Source organism: Pistacia vera, unplaced genomic scaffold (assembly GCF_008641045.1).
Source record: "Pistacia vera cultivar Batoury unplaced genomic scaffold, PisVer_v2 Contig104, whole genome shotgun sequence".
Taxonomy (NCBI): domain Eukaryota; kingdom Viridiplantae; phylum Streptophyta; class Magnoliopsida; order Sapindales; family Anacardiaceae; genus Pistacia; species Pistacia vera.
Window position 1 is genome coordinate 1,495,359 of NW_022195071.1, and position 22,995 is coordinate 1,518,353.

The window sequence follows — 22,995 nt, forward strand, 5'->3', positions numbered from 1 at the left end:
GGCTTGTGGCTTTTTCTACCTCCCTTCCTTAGCCCTTTAGCCTTTAATAATTAGGTTTAATAATTGAGCTCTACATATGTTTGTGTTTGTGTTTGGTTATTATGTTGACACAAGTGTAGTAAGTAAGGGTGTCAAATAATCCGAGCTGCTCATCGAGTGGCTCAACTAGGCTCGAGAAAAGCTCGAGCTCCTTGGCTTAGCAGGCGAGCCGAGTTCGAACAACCAAAGCTCAGCTCGCGAGCTTCAGTGAGCTGGCAAGGGTTTATATAATAGTTTTACTACTATTAGGGGGTTTGTAGAATTTGCCAGTTTGTAAATATGACAAACAAACCCATATTCCCAGATCAATTAAAAATCGACTCCCAATTAGAAATTTACAATACAATCATCAATCCTAATCCTTGAATTAAAATACTCCAAGTCTACATACTCTGTCGATCTCGTCCAACAAGTTCACCAACGATTGGAGTTTTGTTTAGCCGCCTGTTCACTGACGTTGGTTGCATAGTCTTTGTCGTCCCATCTCCCAGCGACGTCGCCCCGTCTTGCTTGTTCACGGATTGTGTTTCTTCCCCTTGATTTATGATTTACATTGATTCATGCTAATATCCCCATGTTCACCCCATCCCCATGTTACCAAACTACACCTATCCCACCTTTTCACCCGGTCGAACAAATTAACCCTACCCTATCTCTTCACCCTGTCGAACAAATTAACCCCACCCTATCGCAATCAAAACTTTTCGTCTCCACCACCTTCGTCACAATCTTTCAATTATCAACCCACAATAACAAAAATAGAAACCCATGAAATTGTTGTTTTCATTCATATGTGGGCAGGATGTGATTACGAAAATGTTGAGAGAGAGATTAGGGTTAAATTTGTATTTTATTAACTTCTTGTTAATGTTTGATTAATTTTTATAGCTGGGAATGATTATTTATTTTGTGATTAGTAATTAGTTAGGAATTAATGATTATCTAGAAATATATTTGCCGATTTTGTTAATTTGTTTTTATAAATTTGGTGATTTATTATTATTTAAAAATGGTGTAATAAATTAATTTAATAATACTTAGCCAAACAAGAGTATTTAGAATAGTATTTTTGAAAAAGTTGAATTAAGTTGTTATTACGAGAATAGAATTTTTTGAAAATGTGTTTGGTAAATTTTGGAAAACATTTTCTGAAAACATTTAGATTTTTTTTTAATCCCCTACATTTGTTAATTTAGCTAAACATCACCTACAATAAAAGTTTTAAAATAACAAAACAGCCATACCCAACCATTAAATGCCGACAATCAGCCACCACTGCCGGATGGTGGCCAAAAGTCGTCCGAATGGCGCACTACCGGCTAGATCTGGTCGATAGTGCACCGATTTGGTCTTTTCCGGCCAGATCCACTATGGATGATCTAGCCGAAAAAGGCCAGATCAGCGCACGAACGACCACATCTAGTCGGTCGTGCGCCATTCCGACAGATTCCAACCACTTTCCGCTGGTGATGGCCGACTGTCGGTAATATGTGGGTAGGTAAGAGTGTTTTTGTCCATTTATAAACTTTTATTATTGAGAGTGTTTAATTAAATCAACAAACCTAGAGAGTTAAAAAAATCTAATTATTTTGAGTTGAATAGAATAAGACTGGATTTTGAAAATATTGAAACAAATATATATTTTGAATAGGATAGTATTTGGAATATTGAAACAAACATAACCACTTAATTTTATCAATTTTTTATTAATATGTAATTTAGATTTATAATATTGATAAAATATTTATTATTTTGATAATGATTTTGTTGACTCAAGGAGTTATCATTCTGATAAGAAACTGTACCCCTAAGCATATTTATTAATAACTTTTGCTCAAGGGTAGACTTAGATGACAAGTAAGTTTCCCAATGTATTCCAAGATTTATCAAGAAGCAAAAAAGACAAAGCTTGGAAGAACTTGGAGGAATTCAAGAAAGCTCAGTCTAATTATATTTTCCTTGTAATCAATTTAAAAGTATAAAAGCATGAGTTTTGGTTAGAAAAATTATTTACATATGAAAGCTCTAAAAAGATTGTATTTGGGGTTTTTCAAATTTTGGACCTAAATGTCACTTTTCGAAAAATAGGGTTTAAACAAAATTTACCAGGTTTTAAATCTTCATAGTTTAATTCATTAGGTCAACCGAATAAGCTGCCTATTGTTGATCTTCAATTATGGGCTAAAATATCATGTTTCAAAGTTGGAGGCTTAAATTGATATTTGGCAGAGTTTTAAAATATTGTAATTTAACCCATTAGGTCAACCGAATAAGCTACAAAATGGTTATCCTATTAGGACAAATGCATTACAAAATGCCTTGTCAAAAGGACGACTATTAGGTCGACCAAGTAGTCTGTTAGGATGACCGTATGCACCATTAAGTCAACCTAATGTCAATTGGGAGTTATAACGACTAGTAACACATCAGTAATAGATCGATTGAATGATGTGAACAGGAAACTCATTTTGTGCATTACTGCTATTTTTTTAGGATTTTGTATATAAACCCAGCCCAATCATATTGAATCAACTTTTGTCACTCTAAACTTACAAAAACATCAAACCAAAGGTATTCAATCATTCTAAAGTTTTCACTTGCAAATTTCTCATTCTAACCTGAAACACTTGTTGTACCATCACTGGTATACTTTGTATATTAGGTTGTATTGTGATAAAAACTTTTTCATTCATTCTATTAAAAGAGTTATCAATGTTGTAATAAATTAAATTTCGAATTGTAAGAGAGTGGGTTTCACTCTTGGGGCCTTAAGCGTTTGTAGTGAAAGAAAGTCCTAATGGTTGTGAGAAATTTAATTGACACCTTGAAGTCAATTGGGTTGAAGCATTAGATAAAACACTTGTGTAAAGGTTTAGTTCCACTCTAGAAGTCAACTTGTATGAAAAAGATCTTAGTCTTGGTTGAAGACTAAGTGAGCTAGTAGAATGTTCCAAGGGAGATGGCTTGGTTGAGTGGACGTAAGCCAAGTTTGGGGCGAACCACTATATATCTTTGTGTTTGATTTTTTTATTTTCCTTACTCTCTTTACTTTGTGCAAGTACTTGTTCATATTTGCTTGCTCATAATTGTTCACATTCACAAAGTGCACTAGAATAGACTCTTAAGTCACTAATTATCTAAAATTTGTGCATAAGGTTAAAAACTGACCCTGGGTCTAAAGGCTTAATTCAACCTGCCCCCTTCCCCCCTCTCTTATGGCCATTCGATCCTTCAAATTTAATAAGAGTAAAATGAATATTTCACTAGTCAAAAGTCAAAAAATTAAAGGTAGTACAATAATTGAGCCATCTACAGACTACAGCTATGTCAGAATCCAAACACTGCCGACAGAATTTCGTTTTGGGTAAGGGCATTTGTAGATTTAAGATTCAAGGGGTGACAACTGACAACTTGTATTTCCCAAAANAATAGGATAGTATTTGGAATATTGAAACAAACATAACCACTTAATTTTATCAATTTTTTATTAATATGTAATTTAGATTTATAATATTGATAAAATATTTATTATTTTGATAATGATTTTGTTGACTCAAGGAGTTATCATTCTGATAAGAAACTGTACCCCTAAGCATATTTATTAATAACTTTTGCTCAAGGGTAGACTTAGATGACAAGTAAGTTTCCCAGTGTATTCCAAGATTTATAAAGAAGCAAAAAAGACAAAGCTTGGAAGAACTTTGAGGAATTCAAGAAAGCTCAGTCTAATTATATTTTCCTTGTAATCAATTTAAAAGTATAAAAGCATGAGTTTTGGTTAGAAAAATTATTTACATATGAAAGCTCTAAAAAGATTGTATTTGGGGTTTTTCAAATTTTGGACCTAAATGTCACTTTTCGAAAAATAGGGTTTAAACAAAATTTACCAGGTTTTAAATCTTCATAGTTTAATTCATTAGGTCAACCGAATAAGCTGCCTATTGTTGATCTTCAATTATGGGCTAAAATATCATGTTTCAAAGTTGGAGGCTTAAATTGATATTTGGCAGAGTTTTAAAATATTGTAATTTAACCCATTAGGTCAACCGAATAAGCTACAAAATGGTTATCCTATTAGGACAAATGCATTACAAAATGCCTTGTCAAAAGGACGACTATTAGGTCGACCAAGTAGTCTGTTAGGATGACCGTATGCACCATTAAGTCGACCTAATGTCAATTGGGAGTTATAAGGACTAGTAACACATCAGCAATAGATCGATTGAATGATGTGAACAGGAAACTCATTTTGTCCATAACTGCTATTTTTTTAGGATTTTGTATATAAACCCAGCCAAATCATATTGAATCAACTTTTGTCACTCTAAACTCGCAAAAACATCAAACCAAAGGTATTCAATCATTCAAAAGTTTTCACTTGCAAATTTCTCATTCTAACCTGAAACACTTGTTGTACCATCACTGGTATACTTTGTATATTAGGTTGTATTGTGATAAAAACTTTTTCATTCATTCTATTAAAAGAGTTATCAATGTTGTAATAAATTAAATTTCGAATTGTAAGAGAGTGGGTTTCACTCTTGGGGCCTTAAGCGTTTGTAGTGAAAGAAAGTAAGTCCTAATGGTTGTGAGAGATTTAATTGACACCTTGAAGTCAATTGGGTTGAAACGTTAGATAAAACACTTGTGTAAAGGTTTAATTCCACTCTAGAAGTCAACTTGTATGAAAAAGATCTTAGTCTTGGTTGAAGACTAAGTGAGATAGTAGAATGTTCCAAGGGAGATAGCTTGGTTGAGTGGACGTAAGCCAAGTTTGGGCCGAACTACTATATATCTTTGTGTTTGATTTTTTTATTTTCCTTACTCTCTTTACTTTGTGGAAGTACTTGTTCATATTTGCTTGCTCATAATTGTTCACATTCACAAAGTGCACTAGAATAGACTCTAAGTCACTAATTATCTAAAATTTGTGCATAAGGTTAAAAACTGACCCTGGGTCTAAAGGCTTAATTCAACCTGCCCCCTTCCCCCCTCTCTTAAGGCCATTCGATCCTTCAAATTTAATAAGAGTAAAATGAATATTTCACTAGTCAAAAGTCAAAGAAGTAAAGGTAGTACAATAATTGAGCCATCTACAGACTACAGCTATGTCAGAATCCAAACACTGTCGACAGAATTTCGTTTTGGGTAAGGGCATTTTTAGATTTAAGATTCAAGGGGTGACAACTGACAACTTGTATTTCCCAAAAAGTAATATTACACTTACAAAGAAATTTTACAAAGATCTTTATACAAAATGATATGACAAAAAATGAATGGAATAGTGAATTTAATGAACTTTACTTTTTGTTTAGCTCTTCCATTCATTTTTTGCCACCTCACTTTGTATGAAAATCTTTGTAAGATTTCATTGTAAGTATAGTATTATTGTTTCCCAAAACACTAGGGTGGGAATAAGAATTTCGGCCAAAAATAACACCAGTTTTTTTTGCAAGAATTAAGGCAGCATTAAATTTATGCCATATATTATGCTTTTTCTTTTATCATTCCTAGTTAGACCTGAGAATTTGAAATATATACATATTGAATGCACTTTGAATGGTTAAGATCTAATATACTTTGCATTTTAATGCATCTTAAAAATCACCCAACTTATATTTAATATCAAGCATTCGAGTGCATTTATTCAGTGACTCAATATTGCGTAAAAAATTGAGGCTATTGAACCTAACTCTATATAATATATAGATCCTAATAAATTGAATGAAACTTCAAACAAGATCACTGATTATTATAAATGGTATTTATTATAAATGTCAGAATTTCAAAGGAGGTTTCAATTAGTTGCCTCTACTAATGCACAAAGGAATAAAATTTCATGTCATCTTAAGGCAGAATATGTCACATATTAAAAATGAAAGCGATAGGCACTGGTTTTTCCAAGATCATTTTGTTATAAGAGCAAGCAGAGTTGGTCTACAAAATAACTAATATAATAATCTAAAAATAAATTACATCCTGTTCTCACACAATCACAACCAAAACTGTTCAAATATTCAAAGATGGATGGTGCTTTTATTTAAAACAAATTTTAGCAGACATGGCTGTATCTGATTATTTACTTAACTTTTTTTTTTTTCCTGTGATAATGAAATACCTGTCTCCAAGCAATATGTATCTTCCAACTAGGTACTATAATTCTTTAACTCCAACATGCCACCCGCCAGTCCCACCTTCGATGATGTTTGCATCTTACAGATTTGTCTTTGGCTTGCTGCCTGCAGAGACACGCCTTGTGACAGATCGCATTGTCACAAATTCCTCAGCAGAAGATGGGTGAATACCCACCTGTAGTGACACCATGAAATACGAAGTAACAGGGATTAGTCCTAAAAAGTCTAGATGAACTAGTCCTTGGAAACTAAATATATGAAAAGACATCTATCAAAAATGATAAAAGACTACTTTTAGTAGTTTAGAGGATTCATATTTGCTTACAACAATGACACAATAGTTTACATGTCACTCATACTCTGGCATTTTGAGACTTTAGTATCGCATCAAAACAAAGTACATTCAGAAGACAAAAATAAATTCTTGTGTTGCTATTATAGCTGTTAAGGCAAATGTTCAACATTGAAGGCAATAACTTAAACCTAGCTTTAAAGGACACTGAGGCTTACCGTGCTGTCAAACTGTGCCTTAGTTGCTCCACATTTCAGTGCAACAGCAATACCCTGTGAAAAGGATCCCCAAATTGATATCAGAACTTATGAAAGAGTGGGGGGTGGCTATTGTGTTGGTTTGCTGGTGTGTGTGGGGAGTTGAGAGTTATATCCAAAACTACAGAGTTTAAAGTATTTAGGACATGTTAACTTGGCTGATTTAACAAGGTAATGGGAATTCCCTTGTTTACTCAGAATTAAGAAATGGGGAGTCCCCATTCCTTAAAAATTTGTGATCAAGATTCCTTCAAAATTTTGAAGGAATCCTTGATTCAGGGAGTTAAGGAATGGGTCTAATTATTTTTTTTACCCTGTTTTAAATTTAAATTTCCTATTTTATCCCCTTAGAAAATTTATTTGTGATTTAATAATTATTAAATTAAAATATTGATAAAAAATAGGTTACTGTTGCCATCTTCCCAGTATCAAATGAACTGAGTTAACAACCACAAACATACCTGCATTATCTCTGCTGCATCTGGCCCACACATAGAAGCTCCCAAAACTTTATCTGTCTCACCGTCCACAACTAGCTTCATTACAGTCTTCTCTTGCCGTCTAATAGCAAATTATATGAAAGTATAGACAAAACATAATAAACATCAGAGTTCCATGTATAACATATACATCTAAGAAAATTTAAGGCAAAACACTAGAAATTAACTGAAAGAATTTAGTCAACCTATTGCAAAGTAAACATCATTGACTACATGAAAAATTGCATAATTTTCTTATGCGAACCAATTTATTATATAGCCAAAGAATATGTTAGCTGTTATTAACTTCATAATCCATCTTGAAGTGATAATCACTCTTGACTTGTGGACATTCTCAACCCTTTATTTCGATCCCTTTCCAATTATTAGAAAAGTTATTCGTGGCAGGACAAATTAGTCTCCAAAGACACAATATACAAATGTAGAAGGTAGATATAGAATGTCCGAAGGTACAGCGAGACAAAATATTCAATGGACTGATTGCCTTTGATGTTATTCGATATTATCAAATAAATAAAGGCATTCAAAACTAATCAATTGGTCAGCTACTCGCACAAGTCCAATAACTGTTGAGTGCTGTAGGATCTCTTCAGAGACATAATAAATGCTGACAAAGCACACATTTCCCAACAAAGAGGTTTTAACCTGTAATTCTTTTATGCATGATTCTCAAATAGTTTGAAAATCTTTTCCGTTGTACAATTATGAACTATTTATTCACTCAAATGAGATCTCAAGTCACCATACGTACCCAGAGACAGTGTTCCTCAACGGATTGAAGCTTGATGTGAAAACCAAAATATCACCCTTTGCTTGCTCTATGGCCTGCTCCTCACTGAGACCAACTAAAGATAGAGGAGGTATGCTGCATATGGCAAATCACAGAAGATAATCATCCACAAGGGAAAAGAAAGAAAACAGAAGAAATTCGTTTTCCAGAGATTTTCTACTCAATACAAACATAGATTAAAAGTTAGTGCAAGCAACCAAAAAGGTACTACAGTATAATAGAGTCCATGACTTAACACTAACAATTAGGTGCATTTAAAAACTAATGGTAATATCAATATTTCTTGCACTTTAAGGTGAGTCCCCATTAGCCCCAAGCACTTTCAATTAAACCAATCTGCCCTGCACTCTTCTAATTAAAAGAAAAAAAAAAAAATTCAAGCTCCTATGATAAAGCATTCCTATTTAAGCTGAGAGTGCCCGAGATTCCGAACTATAAAAATGCCATTGAAATACAAACAAGTCCAAACTGAATGGAGGAGCACTTCAAGCGATAATGCATCTTTATAACAAGAGTGGTGTTACATATATAAAGTTTTGTATACAAAGTGATGTGTCATTACTCTTATGTTACCATGCTATTCAACCTCATTTATTAAAGTTGACTTTTAAATTAATTCATCTATTCATTATGTGCTATATCATTTTGTATGCAAGACTTTGTACGCAAACTTTGTGCCAAACAGACAAGTTGCAGTTCAGATCTCAACCGATGGTACATTATTATTCATAAGGTAGTCAAACATACATTAATATAATTATAACTGATAATATGTCAAAGAAGGGCAAGTGACAGGAACAAAAGAAATAGAAACGAGGGGAACGAAAAGACAGAGGCCACGTCTTTTAAAAGTGACAAACTGTTACCTAAATACAGCACAGGGTATGCTGGTGTAGTCTGGTTTGCAGGATTCCCCACCAAAAACAGTTTTCTGCAAGCAATGCAAATGAAATAACTCTTTGAAAAATATGTAATAATTTTTTCATACCAAAGAAATGAAAATAAAAGATGACAGACTTGATGAATATAAATATAAGCAGTTCAGATGAAACACATACTGCAAAGCATGTTCCTTCCATCAAGGCCACAGGGGTAAGATTCATTCGATTTGTTACATCACCAACAGCCCAGATACTAGGTACGTTAGTGCGTGAGTACTCGTCTACCTGCAAAAGAATGAAGGGTAAAGATATTATTGATGTTATTACTTGACATCATTGAATAGCACTGTATTATAAAAATAGATGCACAGTTAAACCCTGTAAAATATGGTAACAAAAAAAAAAGTTCAACAACAAACATCCCATACAAAGCCGCTTAATAAAAAATATACCAGCTATAGTTAACAAACCCAACAATGTACTCATACACTGCAACACTTTTTCTCCATTCTAGCCCAATCTCACAGACCTTATCTGCGTTTGACACCAGCCTGACCAGTGTCAGTTTGTGGCCNTGTTACATCACCAACAGCCCAGATACTAGGTACGTTAGTGCGTGAGTACTCGTCTACCTGCAAAAGAATGAAGGGTAAAGATATTATTGATGTTATTACTTGACATCATTGAATAGCACTGTATTATAAAAATAGATGCACAGTTAAACCCTGTAAAATATGGTAACAAAAAAAAAAAAAGGTTCAACAACAAACATCCCATACAAAGCCGCTTAATAAAAAATATACCAGCTATAGTTAACAAACCCAACAATGTACTCATACACTGCAACACTTTTTCTCCATTATAGCCCAATCTCACAGACCTTATCTGCGTTTGACACCAGCCTGACCAGTGTCAGTTTGTGGCCTCAAACGAGTTTTGAAAATTAGCAGTCTGCTAAAACTAAGAGAACTTTGCGTTCTTCCAGCTTAAACTAGTTACAAAAAATAGGAATAATTCTATACAGATCCAAAACTAAGCAATAAAAGCATCAAGTGTCTTTAGCAAATAAAAAAGACTCCAGGTGCCTCTGCACATATCAATAAATGCCTCATAACCCTTTCAAAAGTCTTTGGGTTAGATATTCATAAGCCCTCTTGGGTTGTATCCGCAGACACGGAAAGGGATGTTTTTATGTTAGCAACAGAAGCAAAGCTCATGGAACGATATTTCATCTGCTTAGATAGCACAATTTTATTTACATAATCCATATAAGATGACAGTCAAAACCTATTTCTGAAAAAGACCAATCCTTGTAATTCACAGAGGTCGGTAATTGTTAAATATATAAATTAAACAACTAGAAAAGTTGACAGGTATGTAACAACTGAAGGAGATATGTAAGCAAATTTCAAGCAAAATTAGTAACAAGCATTCTGTAAAGAAAAATGAACAGGAGAAAACTAGTGACCTTCACAGCTCCTGTCTCATCAACTTCCACGCCAACAGCTTTCAAATTCAACCTTTTTGAATTAGGTATCCTACCTGTTAGAAAGGAAAGAACATTAATGGTGTCTAAAAAGCAGTAAGTCAAAAAAATCCTTTCTTTTGAGAGGGAGGGAGGAGTAGCTTGTATCAGGTGTCGTACCTGTTACACACCTCATTCATGAAATAACCTCTAATAATAGTAATTTTACTAATAGGATAACTGAAAGAATTACTCCCGATTATTTGAAGCAGTACAGGCAGTGACTTACATTACTTTATGAACCAAAATCACAAAAAATACACACCAAATTCTATAAATAAGCTATCTTACAAATAAAATTCGGGTCTGTAGGTTTCTTTGCAAACATGAATGAAATAAATACCAGCATGGAGATGATAGATATGCATGTACTTGTATGTGCATGTGCGTGTGCACGGAGAGAGAAAGAAAGAAGAGAGGCGGCATGTAAATTTCTTTGGCAAACATTCATGACACAAAATACCATCAGGTAGAATACAGAGATAAATAAAGTATGCAAGTGTATGTTAGTAGGGATTTACAGATAAAAGCATGAAAAAGCCAGAATCTTTATTACAGAATGATACATATACATACATGCATGTGTTTAGAGAGAGAGGAAAGGGGGCATCTAAATCAGCTGATAAATACTGGCAGACAATAAATAGATAGTTCTGTACATATGTATGTGTAAGCATGCATAGGGAGAGAGAGGAGACATGGTACTTGGTGCAGGACAAAGTGGAAAATTCAAATAAAATAAATATAAAAGAACAATTAAAAGCAACCCTTGCAAGGGGGGTTCTAATAGTTTTTTAGGTATTTTTTATTAATATTATTTATACAAAATTTACCAAAAACTTCCTTATTTAGGAGGAAATTTTAATACTTTGAAACAATTAGTTTATAACTATAATTTAAGGATCTTTTAAGAGAGATCCATAATAATTACACTAAAACCATAAAGAAAAACCAGAATCTTTACAACAGAATCATAACACGTGAATTATCTTGACAGGATGAGCTGCATGAGCAATTTCTAAACTGGATAATTCTTACCAGTGGCAAAGAGTACAACATCTGCCATCAATTCTTCACCATGATCTGTAATAACTTTTATGCCGTCCTCTGTTTTAATCAACTGAATTTATAGATATTAGTATCGGCATATGATCGTATGCAAAAAATGAAAAAAATAATCATTAAGAAGATTGAGAACAGAAATCTGTGTATAAAAATTTGCAGGAAAATAAATGCAAGTCATGTAAATAAGGGAAATTTCAAGAAGTACCTCCTTTATAGTTGTCCTTGGGTGCAAATTAATTCCTCTACCTTCCAGATTTCTAGCAACCACTGCTCGCATTTCATCATCAAAACCTCTGCAGATCACAAAGTAGATAGTGATGTCAACCAACTCAAGTAATAGGAAATGCCATACTCGTCTGTAACTTCCCGTTATCATCCACAAGTCGAGACAAGGACATCATGAACAAGTTACAAGCTACTTTCTATTTCAATCAAGAATTCACAGGGAGAAATTGAGAAGCAAGCACAAGGAAAAGGTGCCTATTGCTGGTAGCATACTCTCGATAGCATGCATTTGATAGCTAAGAAATATGTGGGCTCCCTACTATAAGTCATAAAAAAAAAAAGGTTATGTAATTCGGCTCTTGAATAAGGAACACATTCCTATTATGACATGGTTCACATCATCATAAATGACAGTGTCAGTAAATATGGACATGCCTGTAATCAGCTGCATTTATGGGTAAAAGAACATCAAAAAGTTGATGGCAAAAGGACTATACTATGTTCATTTTCTCAACATCTCCATAGTTATTCAAAAATTTCACCAAAACAGCTTTCAAATGATCATAATTTCCAAGCATCAAACCCCACCAGGTTTCAAACAAGCACAAATTAAACTACCATAGTGAATTTCGAACTTAAATTTTAATAATAAAAACCTTTACAATTTTTTTTTCTTTGATAGGAAACATAGAAATGCATATTAATCAAAAAAACTTAGAAAGTGAAATCCGCTCCTACAAAAGTAGCCCAAGCTTTACAAGTAGTATCATGAGCCTCTGCAAAAAGAAACCCAAAAAATGAGAGACACTATAGCATGGACAAGTCCTAAAAACCAGATTTATCTCACTACACCTAACCAATTAAGATGGATAAAGAAAAAACAGGTGTCCTCAAAGTCTTTTGAGACAAAGACCCAAAGAGATGCCAAGAGCCTGATCTTATCCCATAAAAACCTCTGCAATTATATTAATGCAGCAACTTGTGACACATTAATGACGATCAATTAATGTTAGAAGCTCCATTTTGAAGATCAAATGACTGGCATCCGAAAGTGAAAAGCCTGAATAATAACCTTAACGGGAGTTCTTTTCTGAATAATAGATCCACAGTAGAACCCATACCGCGCCATATGGAAGCAAACTCAACAGCAATGTACCTAAATAACAAGAGATGATAATCATGGATGCCAAGAAAATGAGTAAAAACAATAATAATCAAAGTATAAATAGACAGAATCCTGTTAGAAATAAGAGTCGCACCCTCCCCCAAGGATCACAGCGCGCTTGGGTAATTCTTCCAGGCTCAATGCCTCATCAGAGGTTATAGCCAGCTCCTACATATTCAAAAGCAAAAGATGAACAAAGAACAAAGAAGTTAATAAAATTAATATCTCACAAGAAAATGACCAGTAATTAGTTTCAAGATCATAAATTTAAGTTCAACATCTTATATCCAGCACTAGTTGAAATTAAAAAAACAATTAAACATGAAGGTATACTTGGTATATTGATGGGAACCCTTCCTGTTGAATCAGACTCCACACAACCACACGCGGGAGCAGTGCACAATATAGAGATATGACAGAATTTAAGGGAACCAAAATGGTATATTTCATATATGAATCAGAGTAACAATGGAATAGCAGTAAACAGAGATGAAATTAAGAGATCGAATATGGATCCTAGCACTTCGAGGAGCTAGGGACCTCCCAACCAATTTCCAGAATTCACTCAATACCCACACTCTCCCACACTCTTTAGCTATATACATTTCTTCTTAGCTAGACACGCGTATATTCCTCTAACTGCCTCCCTTAACCAATTCCCTTTCACACTCTTTACACCCTTGCCCATAACGTCTTTTACACCCCGCTGCCCTTCAGTTTATTTCCCCCTTTATACTTATAAACTTTGTGAATGGGAGGTGTATCATATATCAAGCTGAAAGGGTGTAGAAGAGGAATTGCATGAAATGCTGCAAAACAATATGCTTAAATATATAACTTCACATCAATTAAGATAACCAGAAACTGAAGCTCACAAAACACTTAAGTTGTTAAATAGAAGTGATTGGTAACTCCCTTCAAGAAGAACTTATGCTAGAGCGGCTAGAAAAAGGTAAAAGCACTTGTTTGGATTGCATGTGTAAAAGTGTAAAAGTAAAGTTCATAAATTCTTATAGATAAATGAGTTTATGCATGTACATATATGCAACAGCATGCACCAGATCTTCAATGGCATTATGAACTAGAATTACATGCATAGTATGTGCTTAACATTTTAAACCTAGTTGCAAACTGACCAAGAGAAGCCATTATACCTATTATACCGGATCAATTCCAAAATATACAGAACTGAGATCAAGAAATTTACCTGCCCAGAAATTGGAGGACGCTGAGCCCTACTTCCAGTTGCAATCAATATGTGTTTTGCTGTGTAGCACAACTTAGTACCATCTAGTTGTGTAACCTCAACTTCATTAGGACCAACTATCTTTCCCTCTCCTTCATATAATTTAACACCAGAATTTGACAACATTCGCTTGTAAATTCCATTTAATCTTACTATTTCATCTGTCTGCAAATTTGAAAGAAAAAGAAAAAAAAAATGGGGAAATCAAATGTTGCATACAAAAAAGAGTGATACTATATCAACGTAATTGCATGATTTACTCTGAAAAACTATCAAAGGAACGGAAGGAGAAAAAACAGGTACTGAAAGAAGTATAAGAAATGAACACAATATTTCTAAACTAAATTCTTCTTTAAGAGCTCCACAGTTCCAAACATGATAGAAGAAAAAATTAATTTACGAACCAGAAATATTTAAACTATCCTATGCTACAAACTTGATGCAAAGCTCTTAAGGACTAGGAAGCTAACAAATCAAATTATCCAACAAATAAATTTAAAATATGATGAAAAAATTTTCAAGAACCGACTTTGTTATAACTTGGATCCAATTGCAAGACAAAAATTCTGGACCTGATAATACAACATTATAGAACTGCATATCTCCTTTCAGAATGTTAGATGAAAACTCTTTTCATGCTAAATTGTCAGAGCTTTGGACTAGCAAATTAACAATCTCACCGGTATGTTAACATTTTTACTGTTCTCTTTTTCAGTTTTCCAGCCTTCGAAAACTGAGGAGCACTTGTTTGGCTCTAATTACCATTTTATAAAACGAAAAATGATGAAACCATTTTAGACCATTTCTTCATTACAGTGTTCCTCTTTTGCATCCCATTCTTCCTCAAAAAATTTCTACTTCATTTTTTAATTAGTTTTTCCACAAATAATTGTGTTGCGAATTCTAATCTTTTTCAAAATATAAATAAATTATTGTAATAAATATAAAATAATTATATTTACAATTTTTTTTTTTTTTTTTTTTTTTTTTTTTTGGTTCTTCTTTTACAGAACCTAGCGAAACAAATTTTTTATTTTCATTTTTAGAAATATTATTTCCAAACCATAATACCAACACATTCTCAAATCCAAAAAGTACATAATTGAATTCTCTATTTTCATTTTGCAGTTCATTTTTAATATAAAAAGAATTTACCAATATGGGCCCCAAATTTTAAGTAAAATGGAGTGAAGAAAAATAAAGAACCAACTGTTTCATGACACACATCTAGTTATATCAAAGCAGAACTTCATGACTTGCATGTCCCTTATTCTAAAAATAGAAAAAGATAAAAAGTGACCAGTGGTCAGATGAAATATCTACATCCAAAAAAATCAACATTACACTATCTCATTCCTTACCCAAAATGCATAAGTTTTAAAACTTTTTTCATGCTCAATTATCAAATAATCCCTCATGAGAATTGCTTTTTTGTCTTTCTTTCACTGAGAAACTGATCCAAACCAAGGAAGAAAAGAGAAACTTGTAAGAATATAGGGGAAAATAAAACAAAAAAGCCTTGTTCTTGTACATAAAGCTCATTTTTATGGAATTGTACATATAACTCGCTTGTCATCTACAAAATATAGATTATCCAAATTTAATTATATAGATTAGATCAATATCTGTGGTAAAGCTAATTTTAAATCAACAATTTTTTTTTTTTTTTTTACAGGATCACATTAACATTTTTTCATTTATTCGCCAAACCTGCTGCTAAAAGAGTAACAATAGAAGGGCGCTAAACATGAGGCAAAATTACAAAACTCAAAAATGAAGGAAAAAGAACATATATATAAATCCAACCTTCTTCTGCAAAAGTTTTTTCCAGTTGAAGTCAACTTTTTCGTTCACCTCCCATCCATAATTCCTAGAATCCTACAAATAAAAAATGACAGAGTTATCAAATATTTTTCTTTAAATATATATAGTTATTATCAAATGAGACATGAAAATACAAAACTGAACCATAGGTCCACAGAGAAATCCAAAACAGCCCCTCTGTAAGGAAAAAATAGTTACATTGGAACACTAAACTTATCTACATCCCTGAACAGTATGCCATCCCAAGAACTATAAAATAAGACACCCCAAAATACAACATTCAACCTAGACCCCTTCCCAATTCAGTTCGAGGACAAAAAATGAATTGTCCTTAAACTCCTTACCAAAAAAGCCCAAAGCAAGTTTGTCACATAGACTATAAGCTCTTTGTTTCCTTTTCCTTAAAAACTGTGACTCTTTTTTACTTGCCAAATCACCCACAACAGAGCAGGATTGAACACTTACATAATGTCTTAGACATCTTTCCTTTTCCAAAGTGATAAAGTATTATCCATAAGTAAACTTCAGAAAGGGAAAGAGCCTTCTGAAAACTTTTTACTGCTTTTCACATTTTTCCCAAAGAGAAGATGTAAAATTGTAGTCAACTGTCTCTTCACTTCTTCTACACACCATGAGGGAGAAAATATCATCTTAGGATATCTTATTTGAATAATCTCCACTGTGCTTATCTTTCATTCACCATTGTCTATGAAACAATCTTGATATTTAGGGGGAACTTAAAGTTTCCAAACACTTCTAAGTCGCTTAAACTGAGAGACATCTTCAATCAACCTCAACAAGTTTAATTTGCAAGTAAACTTGTGCGAGGCATCAAGTTTACTTATTCTCCTATCTTCCTTCATCTCATTCAATGGATAGGTGGTGGCACACAAAACTGGCTCCACATAGTATTGATATGTTCTTCTCAAACTCTAAATTTGTGATTATAAGATGAGGAAAAAAACCACTCCAATTTTAATTCAATTTTTATCTTAACTACATAATCCATAAAGGTGGGGAACTGGAACTGGTCACACAGTCATCAAAATTATTTTAATGACATAGGATAAATAAAACTTTGTGAAATACTTTACCAAATTTGAAGGATTACCTCAAACCAAGATACCAAAGGAAAAAGAATGTGTCCATGACCAATTGGTGGCATAAGTAAAGCCATCATATTTTTTGCATAACAATCTTAATCAAATTCAACATTATATGGTGTAACCGAACTTAAATAAGCTACTAGATTCCTAGAGGAAAAATTATCAAATCTTCTGAAGGCCCATACAAAGATATTATTCTGATAGGAAGTAAGAATTTAGTTTACAGTATAGAGAAAATCCTGCAGACAGGAAAAAAAAAAAAAAAAAAAAAAAAAAAAACCCTGAAAGAATTAAAAAATTAAGAAAAAAATAAGATCTAAGCAATGCCAAAATGACAGGTCCTAAACTCCCATTCAATGAATAAATTAAGTTCATAAGTGAATCATTTCAATGAATAGAAGTTGGCATCTACAAGCACTAAAATGATCACATAAATACCATTTCTTCATTACATCTTTTGCCACTAGGGCAAAAGAGAGACCAACAAAAATTTACAGTTTCAGCTAAGTGTTCCATAAAGCTTTCAGCAATGAATTTCATGTAATGCTTTATATGACATCATATCTCACCTCAATTTCCCCTCCAAAAGAAGCTCCGTAAACCAAAATCTTTTTGGGAACACAACCACGAATTACACACCTGTAAATCTAAAATGTGAGACAGCATCACCATAAAAAAAGAAAAAAAAAATTTAGAAAGTTAATTAATTTTCAGTAATCATTCCCAATTAATCAAGTACAATTCCTCAATGATTAAAATGTTTCAAAGATACAATAAGAAGAAGAATCACTGATGAAAGCACTGCTTTTGAGCAGCATGTCCTACGACCCAGCATTACGCCAGAAGCAATAGCAGCACTCTGTTGAGAATTTTACATTGCGATCTTTTTTCATATAGTTGATTTGGAAATGTTTTCTATCATATAAAATACATACATATATATCATACATTCTGTTGAGAAATTTGTATTAAGATTTACTCGGGTTTCAATCAATTATAAGACATTTAAAACCTAATAAAAAGGGAATAAAAAAAATAAGCTACTCAAGTCTACAGGGATCATATCAATAAAAGAAAGGGAAATCGAGATGTACTGGTCAAGAACCAGAGCTGCCAAGCAAGACTACAAGAATAAAGAAAATTTCTACTAAAGCTAGTTTAATCAACTTACGTTCCACCAACTCCCCCAACTACTTCTGTGCTGATTGGATGAAAAGGAAGCTCGCAAATCCCAACCTTGAAAGATGATATACAAAAACTGTTAGTGCATATTTAACCGCTGATTGCTTAAGTGTAATAAGTAAAAATGTTTTAGGGAGAACAATATCTAAAGTCTTCACAAACTCTATGCAAGAAATCATCAAAAGACTAAATGGTGACCCTCAACCCATCACACAATTGCAACTAAAAAGATAAACAGTAAAAATGTTTTAGGGATACTTATATCTAAAGACTTCACAAAGTCCATGTACATAGTCTTTATAGTATCAACACAAGAAGACACTTCACAACAAAACAATAGCATAAACTTGAATTGATTTCAACAGACACAAAAATGAACAAAATATTCAGTCACTTGTTTAATTTTCAAAACTTATACCTTAGCTCCAAAATTAGCCGAAAAGCGAGAGGCGCGAACGCCACCACTTCCAGCTCCAATGACAAACAAATCAAAGTCATAGTGAGCATCTCCTTCATCGGCCTTGCTCAGCTCCCCATCATTAAGCATCTTCCTCGCCATGGCTATGTAACTAATTAAAGTGAAAGCCACACAAACAGCATAAATTAACACAAAAGAATAAAGAAAACAGAGTGATTATCTCTTCGGATACTCAAAAAATAGACTAAAATAATAATAACGAATCCAATACTAAGTTTTTTCCATCATTCTAGGAAACCAGACGAATCAGTTTAAAAATAATATTAAATTAAACAAACAGAATGTATAAAAATCATCACAACAGAATCTATAGAACAAATGAAAAAACGTGCAAGCTAAATTTCACGAGAAAAATACATTCAATATTTCAAGATCAATATCATTTAAAAAATATGCATAAACAAATAAATTCATAAGGACGGAAGGCAAGGTTAGTGAAATTAATTAATTTTCCTACAAATTTTCCCGAGAAACTGCGGAATATAGCGAAGAGATCATACCTAAGAGAAGTGAGAGAAAGAGAAAGGAGGAGCGGAGGGCTTTAGAAAACAGAAAATAAGAAAATGAAAGAAAAAATGTGAAATTAAGAGGTGGAAATGGAATAAATTGGGAAAGAGCAACGCGAGCGAGAGTGAATAATGGAGAGACAGTTATTATTTATAATAATGTTATTCTATTAATTACAATTTAACATGGATTTAGAAAGGAAAGGTAGGAGGACAAGAAAATCAAGTTTGAAATTTCAAATTTGACTAACGATTTCAAAGCTAGCAAGCTGGATTACGATTCATCCTCTCTTTAGGTAATCGGAAGGAAGTTTCCAAAAACGTTATTATTCTTTCTACCTTTGGTGTCTAAAACCAATGCGATCCAGATCCATTATTATTTTATTTTTATAATAAATTAAATTTATGAATCTCTTAGTTGCCACGTCATCGCCTATGAAATATATCTATAATGGAACATTTCACAATATCATGTCTTAGTGAAAACTATTTTATTACCCTTTGATTTTTTACCATAACAATAATATATTATCTAAGATCCCAAATTGAGATACAAACCATCAATATACTACTACTTTCATCTTCTTCCATTTCGAGAGAAGATCCACACCCAAGTTCCATAGCTTTGAGTCCATTATCTTGATCACGATTTTTCTACCATCAAATTTTTCAATCGAAACCCAAACTCAAGTCTACATGAGGGGTGTCAATTGAGCCAACGGCTCTTTGATTTTACCATAACAATAATATATATCTAAGATCCCAATTGAGATACAAACCATCAATATACACTACTTTCATCTTCTTCCATTCGAGGAAGATCCACACCCAAGTTCCATAGCTTTGGTCCATATCTTGATCACGATTTTTCTACCATCAAAGTTTCAAGTCGAACCAAACTCAAGTCTACATGAGGGGTGTCAAGTAGCCAACGCTCGGACACGGCAAAGGTGGCTCGAGCTCAGCTTTTCGAGCCAAGCTGATTTTGATGGCTGACTTATGACTGAGCCGGTTTGAGTTTCATGGTCCCGACTCACAGCTTCAAGGAGCTCGAAAGGGTATTTCTACTATTTAGCAACTATGGGGGTTATATGTGATTTAGAGTGTGCTTGAATCCCAAATTTGAAAAATGACAAACACCACCAGTCCAAATAATGTGATTTGTAAAATCGAATTCGAAATCGAGGTTAGAATTAAACTTAGAAGAGTGGAAGTTAGAAACCCTAAATCCCCAAACTTTTTCTATAGAACTTATTTGTCGTTGACACTACTTCTTTCTACATTTAGTTCACAAGATGCTAGATTTGTCTCTAATCGCCAACAAAAACAATGAAGGGACGAATCCAGACTCAAGACGTTGTTGGTTTCCCTTTCACTGCCTTAGTCGACCGCTTCTTCTGTCGTCCCGTCACCGGCAACGCCAACTTTGTCTCTAATCTTGCGGAACTAATAGGGAAAGCATGACGCTATTTGTTTCCTTTTCATTTCACTGCCTTCAATGTTTGCCTCGAATCTTTTCATGACTCTTCAAAGGTATAATATAATATTTTCAACTCCTTCATGCTTGTGAAAAGTTGTAGTTATAATCGAGCTTGAATAGAGACAAAAATCCTCAAACTCGATTCTTAGGCTAGCCAAGCTCAGCTTGAACTCGCAGTACTGTAGAAACGAGTCGAGCTCGATAAGCCAAAAGCTGGCTCAGTTCAGCTGTTTACACCCTAGGAAGAGGGAGACAAAGGATTGGACAATTTCCTTTGGCACATGGAGTGTTACTATGATGCAATCAAACAATTTGACAAAAAAGAAAAGGTAAATCAAGCCAATATGTATCTTCATGACATTGTTGCTACTTGGTGGTGTAGAAAGTATGTTGAGGTAAAGAGTGGGACTTTGTGTGGTAAAAAGTGGACTTATGTTAAGGTAAAAAATGGGACTTGCAAAATTGGGACATAGGAGGATCTTAAGAATGAGCTAAAGTGTCAATTCTATCTAAGAATGTGGCTCATGATACAAGGAGAGAATGAAGAGTTGAAACACATTTGTTCTATAGCAAACTATGTCAAAGAGCTTTATGGACTATAGTTAGATTAATAACGTGAGTGAGGACGATCGCTCTTCAATTTCATAGATGTACTTTAAAATTGAGCTCAACAAAAAATACAAAGGCATAGGGCGAAAGATGTGTCCTTAGCCATGACGATAGCAAAGACCCCCAAGATTATCGAAGAAATGCTCTTCATCTAAACTGAAACATTCCAATCAAAGTATGGAAAAGGTGAGAGAGTGAAAGAGTTTCATTCCAATGACGAAAAAAGCCAAGCACCACTCAAGAAGGAATGGAATAAGGAAAAAAAAAAAAACAGGCTTAGAACAACTATTTCATATACAACAATCCACACTAGTAGTCAAAATGTCCAAAAAAAATGTTACTAAATGCCACCATTGAATGAGAATCAGGAAAAATATTCAAATAAGGTCTTTACAACTCCTCAATGCCTTGAATGAATTTGGTTCCACTTAAGCAAATGAAAAATCTCTAATGACGTGGAAGCTCGCATCAATAGGAAGGCTATTCAGTCATGGTAAACATGAGGGCTTCTCATAATTTATTCGGAAGGAGGAAGCCAATAGGTTAGGCCTCAAGGTTGAAAAAGGGAATAGTTGGTTGAACACAGTGAATACTGAAGCGAAACCTCTTGTGGTATAGCACATGATGTGGATCTACATTAGGCACATTGTTGGCAAGGTAAATATTTCAGTTTTTTTTCTCTTGATGATTTGACATCGTGCGGGTATGGAATTTTCAAGCAGTTTTACATTGTACCATTGCCACGCTTCAACATTGTTGCATCTTGGAGGGAAACTCGTGTGATTCCCATATTGATGAAGGCCACAGGACAAAGCCAAGCGACAAACCACATCTTTCTTAGCAATGAAATTGAAAAAATGAGAAACGGGAAGAGCCACATATTAAGCCATTATGCGCTCAATGGAGATGGGGGTGATGGCTTAGTGGAAAGGTACCGAGATAGATTATCAATGTCCTCGAGAATCACAAGGTGTAATGTCGCCAAAATTGCCTAAAGGTTGCCACCTAGGGGGAAGGTGAATCACCAAATTGAGCTCAAGCCTAGAGTCAAACAACTAGCAAAAAGTCCCATTACTGACTTACCACCTGAGCTAGATGAGTTGAAAAGACAACTCAAGATTTGTTGGAGTCGAGATTCATCCAACCATTAAAGGGTTATAAAGCTCCAGTCTTATTTCAGAAGAAGCATGAGGGTTTTTACAGTTGGGTATCAACTATCGAGCATTGAATAAGGTAACCATAAAAAACAAGTACCTTATTCTTTTAATTGCTAACTTTTTGACCAGTTGGAACATGCCAACTATTTTATGAAGCTTGATTTGAGGTCGGGATATTACCAAGCGAGAAATAGTCAAGGGTGATTAATACAAAGATGTCTTGTGTGACTCATTCTAAGGCATACGAGATCCTCGTGATGCCTTTTGGATTTACAAATACACTAGCCACTTTTTGCACACTCATGAACCAGATTTTCCATCCTCACTTAGACAAGTTCGTAGTGGTATACCTTGACGATTTGTCATCTACCAGATAAGCTCGAGGAACACGTAGAACATCTCAGAACCATTTTTAAGGTGTTGCAAGACAAGAGTTATATGTCAAGAAAGAGCAAAACTGTTCTTGCTCTACCAGAAGTAGATTTTTTTTGCCACAGGATCAAAGACAACAGACTTATAATAGACAAGGAGAAA

At 33.9% G+C, this 22,995-nt stretch overlaps 1 protein-coding gene across 3 annotated transcripts; it reads right to left on the bottom strand.

Moving 5' to 3' along the window:
- Window positions 1–5,971: 5,971 nt before the first annotated feature.
- LOC116125396 (glutathione reductase, cytosolic) lies at window positions 5,972–19,584 on the bottom strand. Of its 3 annotated transcripts, none has more exons than XM_031411142.1 (17): window positions 19,467–19,584; window positions 18,650–18,800; window positions 18,221–18,285; window positions 17,619–17,688; window positions 15,926–15,997; window positions 14,081–14,284; window positions 12,968–13,041; window positions 12,781–12,864; window positions 11,689–11,776; window positions 11,457–11,538; window positions 10,362–10,435; window positions 9,071–9,178; window positions 8,879–8,943; window positions 7,974–8,087; window positions 7,184–7,283; window positions 6,684–6,737; window positions 5,972–6,348 (listed from the first exon to the last, which is right to left on the bottom strand). In XM_031411142.1, the coding sequence occupies exons 2-17, from the start codon at window positions 18,788–18,790 to the stop codon at window positions 6,253–6,255; spliced, it is 1,491 nt and encodes a 496-aa protein (XP_031267002.1). In that variant the 5' UTR covers window positions 18,791–18,800; window positions 19,467–19,584; the 3' UTR covers window positions 5,972–6,252. The 3 variants fall into 3 exon arrangements, with proteins under 3 accessions (XP_031267002.1, XP_031266996.1, XP_031267004.1); XM_031411136.1 differs by lacking the exon at window positions 19,467–19,584 and adding an exon at window positions 19,210–19,422; XM_031411144.1 differs by lacking the exon at window positions 19,467–19,584 and adding an exon at window positions 19,155–19,172.
- Window positions 19,585–22,995: the final 3,411 nt, after the last annotated feature.

Bases quoted from the DNA above. Each gene is read 5' to 3' on its own strand.
- LOC116125396 (XM_031411142.1), bottom strand. From the start codon at position 18,790: ATGGCGAGGAAGATGCTTAATGATGGGGAGCTGAGCAAGGCCGATGAA. The intron at 6,738-7,183 runs GTATGTTTGTGG...TCCTTTTCACAG, and splicing joins ATGCAGCAGAGATAATGCAG to GGTATTGCTGTTGCACTGAA. The intron at 6,349-6,683 runs GTAAGCCTCAGT...GTGTCACTACAG, and splicing joins AGGCACAGTTTGACAGCACG to GTGGGTATTCACCCATCTTC.